Raw genomic sequence first — 17623 nt, 5'->3', positions numbered from 1 at the left:
CATTAATGTTGCCTATCATATATCAAAAACAGTAAGATATACCAAAAAATGGCTTTTTGGCATAGCTTCAGTGTCGCAAGAATAAGTTCTATCTCTGACCTTATTTCCTTATTGGAATTGAAAGTTATAGATCTAATATAACTATTTCAGTATTGAATTTGCATAGTTTGAGAGTCTGCTCTAGTTCGTAACAGGAAACGAAACACTTCTTTTTGTACAATAAGCACTAGCGACATTTCAGATTTTGCCAGAAGTGGTCAAGATTGTCCATCCATATAAGTGTTTTACGCTTTTTATTAGTATATTTGTATATGCTATAATTTATTAAAAAGCATGTGTTTCTAAAACTCAGCTCCCCTGCTCTTCCACAAATAACGTCGCTGAAGAAAAACTGCAGTACTTTTAATATTGACGAAATATATATCCCTTTTTTATTATATTTAAGGAAGCTAATAATAGTTGAAATTTATGAATTAACTCTTTCGCTGCTACCTTCATTTCAGTACCCCAACCCAATGTGCTACCCACACTTTCGCAAGATTTAGCCTTTTGCAACAAACTAGCCACATCTAGAGAAAACCAAGCACGGCACAGAAAATGACCAGGCAAACACTGTGCCACCAGAGTATAAAAGCTCCATATCTGCGTGACACTTAACAGAGAATTTCTACAATAATAACTACCTCTTGACGCCAAATGGCGTCAATGGCACACAGCAATAGGTATGAATGACGCCGTATGGCGTCAAGTGACAGCGAACGAGTTAAGTTTGAAACAACTATCTTGTTAACTTATGATATTCACAGTGGTGGATCTAGAAGATAAAAACTGGAGGAGAGCAACCAGAAGCCAGGCTATGATAGGAATATCATGAATTTATTGTAAACTTTCAAAAAAATATAAATAATAGCTTAAATTAGTTTTGTCACTCAATAATTGGGGAGGGCTAGGTCCCCTGCCTGGGCTAGATCCTCCTCTGGGTGTTTAACATGTAATGTACAGATATATTTGAGAACAATTTAAGATTAAATGAAAATATTAATCACAATAGTCATTATTTAAGTTTGGAATAAAACTTTTTCTCCCTCTTTTCGTTTCAGCATGTGAAACTTGTCTCAGGAACTGAAGTGTTTCAACTATGGAGAAAGCCACCTGTTGTTCTATTACATAAAGTCTACATTTTCAATGTTACAAATCCAGAACATTTCCTCAGAGGAAAAGAGAAACTGAAGCTACGGGAAATTGGTCCATATGTCTACAGGTAACATTTTTACGTGGTGATTTTTTCTTATTTTTGAATGAAAATAAACAATAATACAGTGTGTGTTTGTGTGGGCGAGGGGGGGGAGTTAATCCCGTCAGAACCTGTATTGTATTGATTCTAATGTAAGTTTTATGTATAAAAATTCATATATAACATATATAATAAAAAATTAATTATAATAACGGTTGTGGTAGTGAGGGAAGTGGGAACTTGTTCATTTTGTTCTTATGAGGACTAGGGTGCTACATGATGGTGGGGCAATGGAGGAAGAAATAGGTAAGCAAAAATATCTACTTGAGGAACGAATGAATAGGCGTTAAAAAGAATGTCTATCTGTTCTATCATCAGATTCGTTGTTCTTCTAAGGCTATAAGTCTAGTAAGAGAAAGGTGCTGGGTATGAGAGTGGCGAGAGATTTTGCTATCTTGTTTTCTACATTGACGGGCTCTTCAGAGCCGTTACTATAGGGTGTGTGGCACGTTCGGGATTTCAGCTATGACAAGAGGAAAGTTATACGGCAAATATCGAATTCATTAGGCAAAACTTGAGTTTTCGAATTTCTTTTTAAATTCTGTTTATCACATCAGATCAATATAATTTGTTTTTGTAACTTTCAATACATAACGTAAAACGGAGTAAACTGCTACATTGAAGAATACAAAAATAACATGTTCATGAATCACTATAGGCTCCTAATAAGAGATATGCACGGGACATGGCCTAAGTTTTATCTTGTCTCAAAAATGTGTCATGAAAGCGATGTCTGTGTTGTGTAAATTAGGGATCCCTCATCTCGAAAATGTCGTGAAAGTAATATCTCCCTCGAATTTGTGTCATGAAAGTAATGTTTCGTCTCGAATTTTGTCACGAAAATCCGGTTTCGTCTCGTGCGCAACTATACTCGTAATTGACAAATGGTCCAAAATTTGGAATAATGAAACACAAAGGTCTCACTTACTTTAAAATATAATATATTAAATATTTGCATAGGGTTGAAATATGTCACGGAATCGAGATCTAGTCTCGGCGTCCCGAAAACATTTCTCGGGACGCTTAAATGTCCCGGGAATATTATAGATTGCTTTTTTCACAGAATTAGATATATAATTATTCTCATCAACTTCTGAGTATAGCAATTCAAAAGTTGAAAAAAAAACTTGAATACATAAATCATGGATTTAATTAAGTTCATGTTTTAACTACTTTGAAATTGAACAAAGCATTCGTTTCACTGGGCCAGGGACAAAAAGGTTTTACTACCAGAGCCCTGTAAACCCATACCCGAAGACCCTGCCCGGCTAGATCTGTATTCTGTGCCCGGCTCGACCCGACCCGGCCCGGCCCGGATCTAGAGTTGACGGAGAACGGGCCGGACTCTCTTCGGGCCTGGCACAAACGGGCCGGACCCTAAAATGACCGCGCTCTAAACGGGCCGAACACAAACGTGCCGTTACCAGCCTGAGAACAACCAGGTCTGATAAGTCAAGTCAATCCTTCAATATGCAATGGAAAATGAGAAATATGTCGTCATAACATTGCAATGTCTATTTGTCCTTTTCGAATGAGAAAAGTGTGTGAAAGGTTACCCAAGGTTTATTTTCTATATCCTTATTCTGTATGTCTATTTATAACGATTACTGGTTCTTTATCCTTAATATTGAGCCATTAAACCATCTTTATTTATCTGTTTTCACACTTTGTTTAATAATCATAACTGAGAAGTGTACATTTTACGTTTACACACTTTTTCTTCAATATGTCTACCTCGTTAAACTGATTAGCTCTATTTATTTTCGGTTTTCCTGACAACGACGTCCAAAATCATATTATTTAAAACATTTGAATATCTTTTTATATTGGCATTATAACTAACTTATTTCTTTTTCTTTCTCTTTTTCTAATAGTAGAATCAGCCTAGTACATATTTAAAATACCTTACGGCCCAAAATTACAAGAAAATAATGATTTACAAGTAAAAAAATATACAACGTACTGTTGTATATTATGGCGCTCGACGGACTTTTTTATTTATTTATTCAATAAAAAGAAAAAGAACCCTGGACCGTTAACCTTAGGTACTTCTTATATGCCCCTCGTACATACAAAATATACCATATCATAATACACATGCATTTTCTTATTTTTACATTAAAACACTATTATTAATTATATTTCATTATAATCGTTGATTACAAGGCACACAAAAAATTTCGGTCACTTAATTTAAGTCCGTAATGGGCAATAAAAAGGTTAATTGTTAACAAATTTAAATCATTTACTTTGAGCCAATAACTAAAGATGTTGATGTACATATATTCTAGGCAAATTAAAACTGAATCCGTAATAACATTTAAATTCGAAGTTCTTTGAAAAACGTATAAATTTTGATTTTCATTACTCGTACTTCTTTCCATGAAATGCATGACATCAATTTTACATAATGGTCATGACTTTCATACGTTTACATTAAAAACATCATCTTTTATTCTTTAACATTTATAATATTAGCATATAATTCGAATGTAACAAGAACACAAAAGTAAAAATTGTTTAAATATAAATTCCTTATAGAAAACATAAATTATTAACTTCAATATATATATATTCTCGCATTACAAAGATGCTTTCAAATATACTTTATAACATGAAACATGAATAATGCGATTAATATTTTGTTTTGCAATCATATGAAAACACCTGAATAGTATGAAATACAAATATCAAATAAAATACATAACATTAAGACATAGGTATATGTTAACATAAAATTGAGCAATTACTATTATGGATATAATATCAAAGATTAAATAGCATATTAAGTTCCTTCTGTTAAAAGTTCTTTACATTAGCTTTCGTTATAACTTCAGGAGGAACTAAAGTTTTGACTAAGCTAAATTACATTGTATCCCACAATCTTGAGTACTTTCTGAGCGATTATGCACTGTTACGGCATTCGGATTTCTATTAATGTAATTTCTGCCATCTGTAAATCGATTTTGTGTAAACATGCGATGATTGTTGTTCCTGTTGAAATTCCGGTTACTATTTCTAAAATTCCTATTCCCATTTCTGCGATTAGGTTGCGTCTGATTACCATTAACATTATGATCATTTATTCTACTATTAAAACGATACGAGTTAGACGTATTCTCAGTTTGTACATTTAAGTTGCGAATCGGAGCATATTGTACATGGTTACGACCAGAATTACCTTGACTTCTATCCAACCCTCTATTACCATTTTGCATAACAGATTGATTTTCATAATTTTGGACAAGCATAATCAAATGGTTAAAATTAACACACTGTGCGGACATTAATAATTGCTGTAATCTAAAAGGTAGTAAGATTCGAATAGAAGCAATGATCCGGAATTCTGGATGACTAGGATTTAATGATCTTAATTCGTTATATGTAGAAACCACAAATTCAGTCACAAATTTATGAACCTTAGGATTGAATGGTTTCGTTCTCAGTATGGCATCCCTATTTGCTATCATAAAATCGTTCTCGTAATTAGATACCAGAGCGTTCTTAAAGTCAGAATATGTACGGAGGCTATTCCTAATTGCCTTAAACCATGTTAGAGAAGGCGGCAATAATATATGTGGTAGTAACTTTAAAAATTGAGACTCGTCTACACCCATCAATTCGCATTCATCCTCAAATTTTTCTAGGAACCCCCTCGCAGGTATACACCGTATCTTCTGGTACACCACTAAATTTAGTAAGTGATTTTACTTCACTGAATCGCAAAGGTTTACCAGTATTGACCTTCAAATACCTGTGGTTACGTTTCTGCCTGGATGATTGCCTCGTTCTCCTTTCTCCTTTGGTACTATCTTCAGTACAGTTTGAAGATTCATTACATTCAAGAGTTGCTCTGGGATGACGATGACGTGTAGATTCCAAACCGATGCAAGTAGGGTGTACATTATCCATGTGCCCACCATTATGCACTGCACTTGCATGTATACACTTCTCTTTGATGAAATTCACTTCATCCTGTAACTGCTTAATTTGGTTGGCGTGTTCATTTACCACAGTCTCTATAATATCTACAGAGTTTTGAACCTCGGTGCATCTCTGTACTATCTTTTCCATTTCTTCATCATAGCGTTCAGATTTGGCTACAATTTGCTGATTCATCTGTTGTATGCCATCATTACGATGCTGCAATTGCTCTAATCTTTCGTCAAAATGTTGAGCTTGTTGATTCACCTTTTGGTCCAGTTTTTCAAATTGTTGATTCATTTTTTCAAACTGTTCATCACTACGTCGAGCTTGGTCCTGAGCTTGATCCTTACTTTGTCGTGATATTTGTCTTAAGACTTCTAACATGTTGTCTGGAGAATTCATTACAATAGGAATAGTTTGATTGTCAATCGTTCCACTATCTGTATCACTCATGATATTTCTATATATAATCTTGCCACTTCTCAAAATAGTACGATTAATATCAGGCTCAATGTTGATCGCTTTTACTGTACTTCCAAACGATACAACCCACTCTCGGTGTTTAGGCACCAATTTACAACGATCACTGGTTCTTTATCCTTAATATTAAACCATTAAAACATCTTTATTTATCTGTTTTCACACTTTGTTTAATAATCATAACTGAGAAGTGTACATTTTACGTTTACACACTTTTTCTTCAATATGTCTACCTCGTTAAACTGATTAGCTCTATTTATTTTCGGTTATCCTGACAACGACGTCCAAAATCATATTATTTAAAACATTTGAATATCTTTTTATATTGGCATTATAACTAACTTATTTCTTTTTCTTTCTCTTTTTCTAATAGTAGAATCAGCCTAGTACATATTTAAAATACCTTACGACCCAAAATTACAAGAAAATAATGATTTACAAGTAAAAAAAATATACAACGTACTGTTGTATATTTGGTATCTGAGCTTGCTTTGTCCAGCTATGTTTATTATATAATACAGCTCATGGACCTAACACCCTTATACTACACTCATTAGTGCGTTACGAGTTACAGAGAAGATACGTAAAACTGCTACACCGTATGTAATACTAATACTACAACTACTATTGCTAACACTACTATTACTATTACAATTAAGAATACTAGTGCTAATTCTACTATTGCTGCCACTGCTACTACTATTACTACTACTACTACTACTACTCATTACTATACTAATATGACAGCGAATACTACTACTGCTACTACTAGTAATACGAGCACAAAAAATGAAAATGAAATCTTTGAGTTTTACGTCCCACGTTTATGCCGGTTAGGTTAAAGGAGACGGTGATAATGAGAAATAAATGACATGGTGGAATGAATAAAGTGGGAGGAAACGGGAGAACCCCGAGGGAACCTATACACAAGGTGTTTGTCCATCACACAGTTCACTTAGTGCGAGCTGGGATCAAACCAGGGATCTCATGCACCAGAGGTGAACAATGTGTCACTGAGCCACGTTTCAGGAACACCTAATCGACCCTGGTGTTTGGTGATTTATTTGATCATTATATTTTGCTATCATATTTGTAGCATCATACTATAAACAATATAGGAACATGTAACACCATTTTGTAATATCTGCTTTGTTAATTGAAGATTACTACAAATTGTACTGATATTATGAACATGCCAGTCACGGTTTCGTCCTTCTTGCTCTAATGGTAGCATTCCAAATTCTACTTAGTATGTCAAAAACTTGACTTTATCATACATTCTTTAGGTAAGTACGGCTCAGGCCGTATGGATGACGGTGCGATGAATTGGTGGAATGAAAACAGTGGAAGGAAACGGGACCACCCCGAAAACTCTCTCTCACACACGGCGTTTGTAAACCACAAAGCTCACATAGCGCGAGCAGGGATCGATCCGACGACCTCTACGACCAGATGTAAGTGTTTTACCTACTTAGGTACCGTTACCCCTCGTAGATCAAGCATCGGTTCACAATCTACGCAGACCAGCCATAATAACTAGCATTTCTCCAATTTTTTCTGTACTTAGAAGGTAAATTCTGTACCACCAGACATGTCAACTGTGACGCGAAGTCGTAGCAGTTGTAGTAGTATTAGCAGTGGTTGTAGTAGTAATAGTAGAAGAAGTAGTAATAGTAGTAGTAGTACAGTACTTTACAGTCTTAAATAAAAAGTCAGTCTCCCAAACACATTACGATTAACATAGGGTGACAACATTAGTTTCCGATCCGTCCTTCAGTGCTCGGCCCAGAAATACATGTGCCCGGTTCAGCCCTATAGCATTTCTCTCCGACACGGTTAGGGCCCGGTCAAGTTTGATATTACTTGAAACTGGCAGGGCTGGGCCGGGTAATCCGCCGGGCCAAATGGATTAACCATTTTTTTAATCAAGAATACAACATGAACAGACAAAACGTGTGAAAGGAAACATCATAGCTTGAATGAGCTAAAACAGGCTCTGAAAGCCAGGAAACATAACACATGCTGAGAAATTAAAAATATATATATATAAATACTTACCAGGGGTGAGAGGGTAAATCATCTGCTTACGTTTGCTCTACTAGGAAGGAGAAAGTCTACTGAAATGACTAAAAATGTGATTATGTAATATTTGAACTACTCTATCTATTGGAAAAAAGTAAATTGGTATATAGCACTTCTTTTCATAGATTCTCGTAATTTAGTAGCGTCACGATTTGCAGAATAAATGTCATCAAATGTGAGAGTATAACAAACTAGGAAAGAAGTAAATAAATAAACCAAGTTGCCAATTATGAGTTTATTAATCTTAATGGGTTGTCACATTTGATAAACTTGTCTAAACAAAAATAAAACTCTGCACAGAACAAAAATCTATCACAAAGTTTCCATCGTCACCAGCACGTTTGTTATTGGGATGTTACCAAATATGTTAAGGGCAATGTTATTGTTTTGGGAGGCATGAGAAAGTGGTACACCAACGAGGACATTATTTTGTGTGGTTGTTTCATTCGGTGATCTTTAAGTACATTCGTTACATCATTCAATTCTAGAAAATATACAATTATTACGCTCAGTGCCATTTAGTTTTATGCAATACGATCATCCATTATTACATAACTTCATGAATTAAAGATCCAAGACTCTAGAAGGTTTTGTACCGAAAAAAAATTATAGGTAGTAACATAAATTTTTGGCTAGAAATACATACATACTAAGTGTACAATATAATTTAGTGGATATAGGAAAACGATGTACTTTAAAAAATTCAGTCTGAAGAATTTTTACATTTTGTCGGTATCAATATTTGTTATTTTTTGATATTACCAAATTTTTCTTTATATTGATAATATCTACCGACTCTTTCGAAGTACCTAGCGAATTTTGATGTTTGGTTTGGTTGACATCTATATTTAAAATTTCAAAAAATCATACTAAATTTATAATGTAACTTTCGAATGTTAACATTGTACCAACAATGATTTTTCGATACTCCTCTTTATGTCCGTCTTTTGTCTGAAGCAGGCTTGTGCAACAGCCGACCCGCGGGCCATATGCAGCCCGCCTAATCCTGTCTTCCGGCCCTCTGGTCAGTTATTGAAAACAATAAGTATTATAATTTTCCTTTTTTACAAAACCTGTTAAGAGTGAACTGGAAATTTTCCATCGATAACACAGTGCGAAACGTGGTAACGCTCTGAAGACAAGCACTTGGCAAGCGCATTTACTTGGAGGAAATTTCCCTCGGTATAAGGATTGCTAGATGTATCGACAAAGTTCCAAATACATTGTTCTGCTCCTCTTTAGTGAGTAAATATTTTGGTTACCAGTATAACAGTTGTTTTGTGCTATTGTGATGTAAATTACGATGAACATGTTCCATCATTTAATATTATACTATTCAATTGTCGTAAAAATGATATACCTACAGTGAGGCCCGCGACGCCATTTAGTGCTATGTTATTGGCCCGTCCACTATTCCAAGTTGCACATCCCTAGCCTAAAGAATAAAATTTTGATACATCAATCGAGTTTTTGTATTTCGTCACTATCTATGTTCAATACTTTTTATATGGTATTTTTTTTGGAATATTTCTATCCTACACTTTTTATATTCCAATCTGATCATTTCTTTAAAATTTGATATCTTTCTATGCGGTAACGATTTCTCGATAACTCTTTATATCAGTGTTTCTTAACCGATGTATCGCGAAACATTAGTGTGTTACTAAGTCCCATAAGGTGTGACGCGAAATTTTAGAATTTAAAAAATCACGAAGAATTTAATAAATAATTAGTTAAAATCGAGACAGAGTGTACCAGTCAACACCTCTAGCAGTAACAATACGGCTCAGTGCTATATAGACTTATTATAAAAACTAACTGGTTTCACTATTGTAGTTATTATTTATAATAAAAATACCAAACAAATGTGTCGCGATGTCCTAGACATTGAGCAGTGTGTCGTCAGTCAAAACAAGTTGAGAACCACTGATCTATATTCATGTATTATTTTATATTTCAGTTGTTTCTTAGTACATTCATCGAACTTTGATATTTTCTGAGAACTTTGTTTCAGTACTCATACCCGGATATCGCTTAACCATATCTTCCAAACATTGTTTAATCTAATCTATAGGTATAATTCACTAGCTGTTGAGTTTTTATGTATCTTTTTGGTTTAACATCCCACGAATATGCTAAGAGAGACGGTGATAACTAGATGGGTGATGTTGGCGGATTGAAGAAAGTGGAGGAAAACAGGAGAACCTCTAGAAAATGCATGTGTTTGTTCATCACAAAGTTCATTCGGCGGTAGCTGGGATCGAACCAAGAACTCCTAAACACCAATGTAACCGCGGTTCCCTTTTATATTTCGTATTTCAGATAAAGGAACATCTCTTTTAATATCAATTTTATTATTTTTTCTTTCTTCCCTTTTTTTGAAAAAAAAAGGAGCTTACTCTTTATATTAACTTAATACATCCTACACATAATACACGCATTGCATTGAAGTTAATAAATACTAACTACTTCCGTATTTAAAGTCACCGTAATTTCTCAAAAACTTCATCATTCTTTGCCGAAGAAGGAATGAGACAATATAGCTATTACAAATCGCAAAAAGCATAATAGTATTACATAATCATAAAATTGTATTTATAATTCTGTGTGTGCAATGATTTGTTTTATAGTCATTTCACATCTAATATTACATAGTGTTAATTAACACATGCGCTCAACCTTATCTTGGTACATTCACGTGTGATATTTCCGGCTCTAGGCATTCACAAAGCTGTTTTTCTCTTTTTTCTTTATGCAGCAACGTTGCATTCTCTAAGTTATTGCCTGTAACACAGTCATCAAATTAACAGTAAAATTTTTTTGTCATATTTTTATAGATAGTATTAAGAAATTATGCATGAGGTAACTACAAAGTCTTGTCGTATTTCTTGAATGTAGTAAATATATTTTTAAATAAATGCCGTAATTGTCATAATTCCTGCAACACCAAAAGAAACAATTAATCTAGAACGCAATTTCTGACTAGTTAAAGCAAAATATATACACTAAAGCCCAAAATCTTTGCAATATATAACTTCTTTATCATGTTTATACAGGGTCACCAAGAAAAAAGTACACACTGTTGCGACGTTATTGAACCCATCATGTGTCACATGCACACCCTAAAGACGTTTTTTTCTTTATGTTAAGCAAGAAAGGCTATAGATCTTTTTGGTATTATTTTCTTTTATTTCTTGTAAATTGCCAAATTATGTTTGGTCTATGTGTCTTTTTGATACATTCTGATTCGAAAAATGAAAAAAAGAAGAAAGAAAAAGCAAAATGAGAAACATGAAGTCAGAAAGATCAAAAAGAACAAAATAAAGTTGTAAAATATTTATATTTAAATTTTAATACACGAATTTATTTATATGTTTTCTTAGAATCACAATGGCACATGAAATTGCAATGTTACAGTAGTATGACCGTCCGTCAATCATTCCACACAATGACTGTTGAATTAAAACGAATTTTTGAATTCTTTTATTTGCAATAGACATCATGAGTTCGTTAATGGAGTCAATCCGTTAACATCTTAACGGGTAACGGTGACTAACGAGTAGTTATCCATATCCCGTCTAAATTCAAATAACATTCCTGGCTTGTATGCAACCTGCACAGTAGCATTGAAATGATGGTTGCATATCATAAAAGGATAAATAGCTTTTCTTACCGTATGGAATCCTGTGTTCCTATTTACTATCTTTAGAAGAGTTTATTTAATTATTTTTTTCTGTAGTTTATTTATTTTGATTTTACTTACTTTCTTACTTGTACATTTTTTGGGGAAAGGAGGGGATGAAGGAGTAAGATGGAACTCTTTCTGCTCTCGGTACGTGATCAATTGATGAAAACAAAGTTTATAAAGTTACAGTAAACTCAAATTTTCTCATATATGTTTACAGAAGAAAGGGAGAAAAATTATTGACTTAGTGAAAATGGAGAAATAGGGAAAGAATCACATTTGAAGGGTAAGGGGGAAAAAGAAGGAATGTCACAAAACTGCATTTTCGAGAAAACGGCGTTTTAATATTGAAAACCGCGTAAAAAGAATAGGGATAATTAAATCTTTTGCCCCTTTTACATGGACATTTCTACATCTACGCATACATGGCATATACAGTCAAATAGTACCAATAGTCACCAACAGATAGGACAAAGGCACCCGAAAAAGCACATAAATGGACATTCCTTGTTTTTTCCCCTTACCCTTCATTTGTAAGCCAACTGTTCCTAAACTTTTCAGCCATGGTATCCTTTCTGAAGCAAAAATATCTTGTGGTGACCCAAAAGTTGTGACAGTTGCATCATTACCATTTTTATTTAATTTTTAAATAAATCTTTTAAATTCAATTTTGCGTATAATTATGGACATTAGTGAATATAATTTTCATTTTCATTTTTGTTTGTTTAAAGAGCCAAAGAACATTCTCTTTATTTTCCCTTACTATCCGAGAAGTAACATGTTTTATTTTTTTCTGTATACCTGTCCGTGCGGCGAGGACAGTTGAAAGACCCTTCCATTGTCTCTCAATACCACTGCCTAAGCCACATACGTAGACCACACACAGCAGAGTTCCCGGCGTGAAAGCAAGAAAGAAGAACAAAACAGCTTTTAGCATCTTTTTGTGAAATTGAGAAAAATAATAAAGTCCTAACACGTTGAATAGAATCCAAGTAGAAATATAATCTCTGCGAATTTGTCAAAATCACAGCATAGACCATATGTCGCCACTCAGAACCAAGATAAAATTTTAACATAGAACTGTGAAATGGTCCAAAACCACGCACGAGACGACTAGGAGCCAAATCAACTCTCATAAAAATTTTCGATATAACATGTGAAATTTGAAGGAAGCACGTACGTTAGAGAAACGACGCCCGAAAACCGTAAATAGGCGGAGACCAAGAGAATCAAAATTTAGGACACCAAAATAAGTTAACGAATAAGAGAGCAGAGACGAAATCGAAGACACCGTTAGAGGCGTATCCAAAAAGTTCGGCAGGCTAAAAATTCAAAACTCCAAGTGAGTCGTAAAATAATTCTTCACCGGGAAACAGCGTACCACCGCAACACAAAAACATACCCGGAACTTACACACACACTACATTCATAATCAAAAGTTAAGTTCACAATAACAATGTGCGGCTAAACTCACCGAAGCCGAGTGTACGAAATTACAATCTTTCCTTAGCATAGTAACCTACACATTGATCTTCTTCAAAATATATTTATATATATAGACATATATATATAAACTTTGTAACGCTGCTAATATATATATATATATATATATATATATATATATATATATATATATATATATATATATATATATAGATCGCGAAACGCCTACAAACATTGTTTTTGAGTGACAGAGTTTCGTACTTATAAACGTAATCACGAGCTATTACAGACAATTAGAATAACCTACATACGCACCGAAAGCACTTGAACTAGTTTTAATCATACATAATCAGTTTTTGAAGTATTATACACAATGCTTAAAAACAATAAACACTGTTTATCCGTGTAACACTACACTTTTAACACCGAGAGTGATGTTGGTGCAGTGTGACGTCTGAAAGTGCTTTTAGTGAGAGTGCATCCTATCAGAAATGGACCAACAGAAGCCCCACCTTGATGGATCAGGAGACGCCCAAGAGCGACGCCCCTTCCAGTTTGAGAGGAGGACGCAGCGGGAATCGAAGAGAGGAACTCCGAATCCAGGACACTTCTCACGAAAGAAGGAAGCCAGTAAACGCAGGGACATCTGTATGTGTGTTGTGAGCTTGGTGGTGAGAGCAGTGTGTACGGCGAAAGGTAGGACCCATCCAAATTATTTTTTTTGTTGATTCCAAAAGGGAAATTTTCGTCATTGAATAAAATGCAAGACGTTCGCGATATAAAGTCGGAACTATTTGAAAACTGTTAATGTGTTTACACCGCGTTTAGAAAAGATTTTCCAACTCGAACTGTAATTGCTAAACAATTAGATTTTTTTTTGAGCAAGGCTTATTAAAAATAGAGATACTTTTTACAATGATACTTATATATATATATATATATTCTGTGACTTTAGTGAATATGTCGTTGTTTTTATTAAGGAGATAGTAGTTTAGGCCATCACTCTATTTGTCACTTAGATTTTTTTGATAACATATAAAGAAAGTTAATTTAAAAGTAGATCGAATGGCAGGTTGTAGACCTTTAACGATGAAAGAAGTATTTACTTTAACATATGGAAATTTGTATGAAATAAAAATGCATCATCTGCGCTATGTACATGTAATATGAGAACTGTAAGATAATTTTGAACAAGACATAATAGATATTCCTAGAAAATATATTCAAGACATTGTTTCAATTGTCCAAAGATTATAGTGTTTGTAAAGTAATTTTGCATAGAAGTGAACGTACTAAATGAGTCTATTTCGATCTATATACTAGTAAAACTCTAATAAATAATATTGTAATGAGTCATCAAATATATGTTACGTAAGAGAGCTAAAGGATTAATTAGTAATTATGATGTATATGCGACTAGTCTCGCAATTAATCATTTTCTTGGTTGGAGATACGTAATCTATAAATAAAGCGGAACCGACATTAGTACAGTCAGGTAGAATACGGATGAAAAATACGAAGTAGGCTAAGTAAAGCCGCAATTATTACGTCAGTCTGATCCTCTAACAATCGAGCGATCAGACGTTTATGCGCATAAACTAGACGAACAAACATAGAGGAATACGTGAAAATGTCCGGCCGTATACCAATCCTATTAATGATAAAGAGAAAATCACGAAAAACTCAATATATTCAGATTAAAGAAATCTCGAGAGACGTCTTGACATTTATTATTTATATTCATGTGTTATTTGATTTTTATGTGTGTATGCATGTATTTACTTATGATTATATATATATATATATATATATCTATATATGTTTGTGTCTATTAATTTTCTACTTGTGTTAATATGAGTATATATATGTAGCCTTTATGCATAACGAAATGGTAATGCTACGCTCATTGATTTTATGTATTTGATAGTGTATGCTTGTTAGGTAAATGTCAAAGTGCATATTTAGTGCACTTATTCTCATTCTCAGTTATTAATTTAAATAATTAGAAATAGTTAGCAGTCAGGCAGTAGGTTTATTTAACTCCTTTGGATCATTCTATGTTTCTTTCATACTTCCCACAAATCTCAAATCAAAGTCATGACTTGTTTCTCAATTTATTTTATTTTAGTTCAAGTTACTTCAACTCATTTCCACTTACTTCAACTAGTTTAACTCATTTTAAATCATTTCAATACTTAGTTTTCACCCGAATAAAATATAGGTTATTATATTCAAAATTCCGTCTAGCTATGTAATATCTTAATCTCGTAAATATTAAAAAGGTTATAGTCAAAATAAATCAGCTAATCAACGTAAACTATATACTTAGCATGCGATGTCAAATAATTAGGTATTTTTCAAATGCAAAATTGTAATTTAACCAGTTTGGTATGATATCTATGTAAATCAGGAAATCCATATATATAAAATGTAAACAATGTAAGATTGCATCTAGCACTGGTTATAAACATCAATTCCACAGATTGTTTATTATTATCAGGTTAATGATAACAATTCATTCACTACATAGTTCAATGTAATTTACTTAAATTGATTTTTTTTGTGTTAAGGCCTTATGCCTTATTCTGAACATTTGTTGTCAGAAAACCCAAAATTCAATATTAACCTTCAGCTTGCTTAATTTTTTTTAGAAAACATTTTTTTTGTTATTGTTTTCATTTGCTCATTAAAACTTTTATTACATTGTTAATCAAATTCGTAAGCTTTTTCTTTCATAAACAAGTTGTATCCCTAACCTTAAGCATAACATTGGTTTCCAAAGGATCTGTTAGGCAAATTAGGCAATATAAGCATTTCTCGATTCTAGTGGGGATTAGACTGATTTTCAGAATTTTCAACTAAATTCTAAATTCTTGATATTCGTTTATTTTCTGGTTTTATTCTTATTACTACTATTATTGTTCAGTCCACTTGGAAAGTGAGAGTCAGTCTAGTTCGTTCACACAAACCAAACATTAGAGCAAAATTCTCTTTCAGCGTTGCAGCATGTGAATTCAGGATACGTATGCGAATAATATCAAGTTTCATTTGCTTACACGGTTTTAGAGGGATCTTATTTCCCTAAAGCCCTGGGACACCGCGGGGAGATAGGATTTCCTAACCGTGAGATCAATCCTTATCGAGTCACAAACCATTTTAGTTCGAGGAACGGAGACTTTAACGGTGGTGCACAGGGAATAAATAGTGACAGACGGAATATGAACCCAAAACCCGCCATCTCATTTTTTTCTTTTTATTATTACAAAACCTGGCGCTACAAGCGATCAACACCGGCATCTTTCTCTTTTCATTTTTCAAATTTTACAAAATATGGCGCCCGAACAGAGACCCGATAGTTAATTTTTTGACTCGATAGTTAATTTTTAGACTCGATAGTTAATTTTTTTTAAACTCGATAGTTAATTTTTTGACTCGATAGTTAATTTTTTTAAACTCGATAGTTAATTTTTTTTTAGACTCGATAATTAATTTTCGAACTCGACAATTTATTTTCAGACACGATAATAAATTTTCGAACTCGATAATTTACGCTCAGTCCCGATAATTAATTTTTAAACCCGATAATTAACTTTCAGATTCGATAATTTATTTTTAGATGCGATAATTAATCGTCAGACACGATAATTACTCGATAATTACTTTACAGTCTCGACGAATACGCTTCAAAGAACTCCATTATTTTAAGAACTCGATTACATTGTTAACCTCAAAAAAAAAAAAAAAGTAACTACTTGCTAAGATTATTATCAGCTACATAATGAGCCTTGGAATCGAACTAAATTCAACAGAAGTTGAACAGTACTTCCAGGAACGATCAACGTTCTTTTCTCCTCCAATTTCATTTCTTTTTCAGCCAGAAGAATGTAACGTATGTTTACGTTGAGCTAACAATAGAGAATATTCAGTTTGCAGAATTTATTTGTATTGAAAATGGGTGATTGAACAAGGAAAAGAAGAAAAAGAAGAAAAATAAGGTAACCAGGTGAGGAAAATAGAAATAGGATAATAACTACAAGTTGCTAAAATCAACTCGAACCTGCTACCATTCATGTATTTGTAAGATATCCATTCATATATTTACATAGAAATAACTTTTCTTTTATTAGTTCATATTTAAGGTGTGCATATATTAGTTTACTTTTTGAATTTTTAGTATGTATAGGGTTAAGCTAGAAACGTATTAATACTAATGTAGGATAAATATAGCATTTAGTAAATTTTAAGAGAAGATGATTTAAGGTGTGAATTACTATGCTTTGGAATTATTGCAAAAGATCGTACACTCAGGCTTATTTCATGAATAATAAATAAATAACGTAAACGCGTTGTGTGTGTATGATTATAAACGACGAAACTTAACATTTCATTAGTATACTGCAAGAATACTGTTTTAAAAAATTAAATTAGTAATAAATAAATATATTTTTGTCTATGTGCAAAAATAATTCGGCGCAAAAGCCGTATATTTTTAGTTTCAGATGCCAAGACTGCGGGCACAGACAGAAGAAATAAGGACCAAGATGCTCACGGGAGAGCAACAGATTTGCCCAGATTGCGGCAGAGATGTCTGGGAGCAAGAAATAACCCCATCATCTTCCAGTCTAGAATGTGTCACTTGCGGCGTCCTAAACACACCAATGGCGTCTATCGAGGAAAGACGATCTCAGGCATCAGAACAAACGCCGAGGATA

At 33.5% G+C, this 17623-nt stretch overlaps 1 protein-coding gene across 1 annotated transcript in view; it reads left to right on the top strand.

The window, feature by feature from the left end:
• Positions 1 to 17623, top strand: part of LOC145661534 (scavenger receptor class B member 1-like) — a 324106-nt gene that overhangs the window by 151057 nt on the left and 155426 nt on the right. Inside the window, exon 3 of the mRNA XM_081726856.1 lies at positions 1101 to 1261. Coding sequence (XP_081582982.1) covers positions 1101 to 1261 — 161 coding nt within the window. The remainder of the gene's footprint in view (positions 1 to 1100; positions 1262 to 17623) is intronic.

The sequence above is a fragment of the Thermobia domestica genome, chromosome 10 (assembly GCF_964235325.1).
Source record: "Thermobia domestica chromosome 10, izTheDome1.hap1.1, whole genome shotgun sequence".
Taxonomy (NCBI): Eukaryota; Metazoa; Arthropoda; class Insecta; order Zygentoma; family Lepismatidae; genus Thermobia; species Thermobia domestica.
Note: the sequence above shows the minus strand (reverse complement) of the source record. Positions and strands in the feature narration are given on the sequence as shown.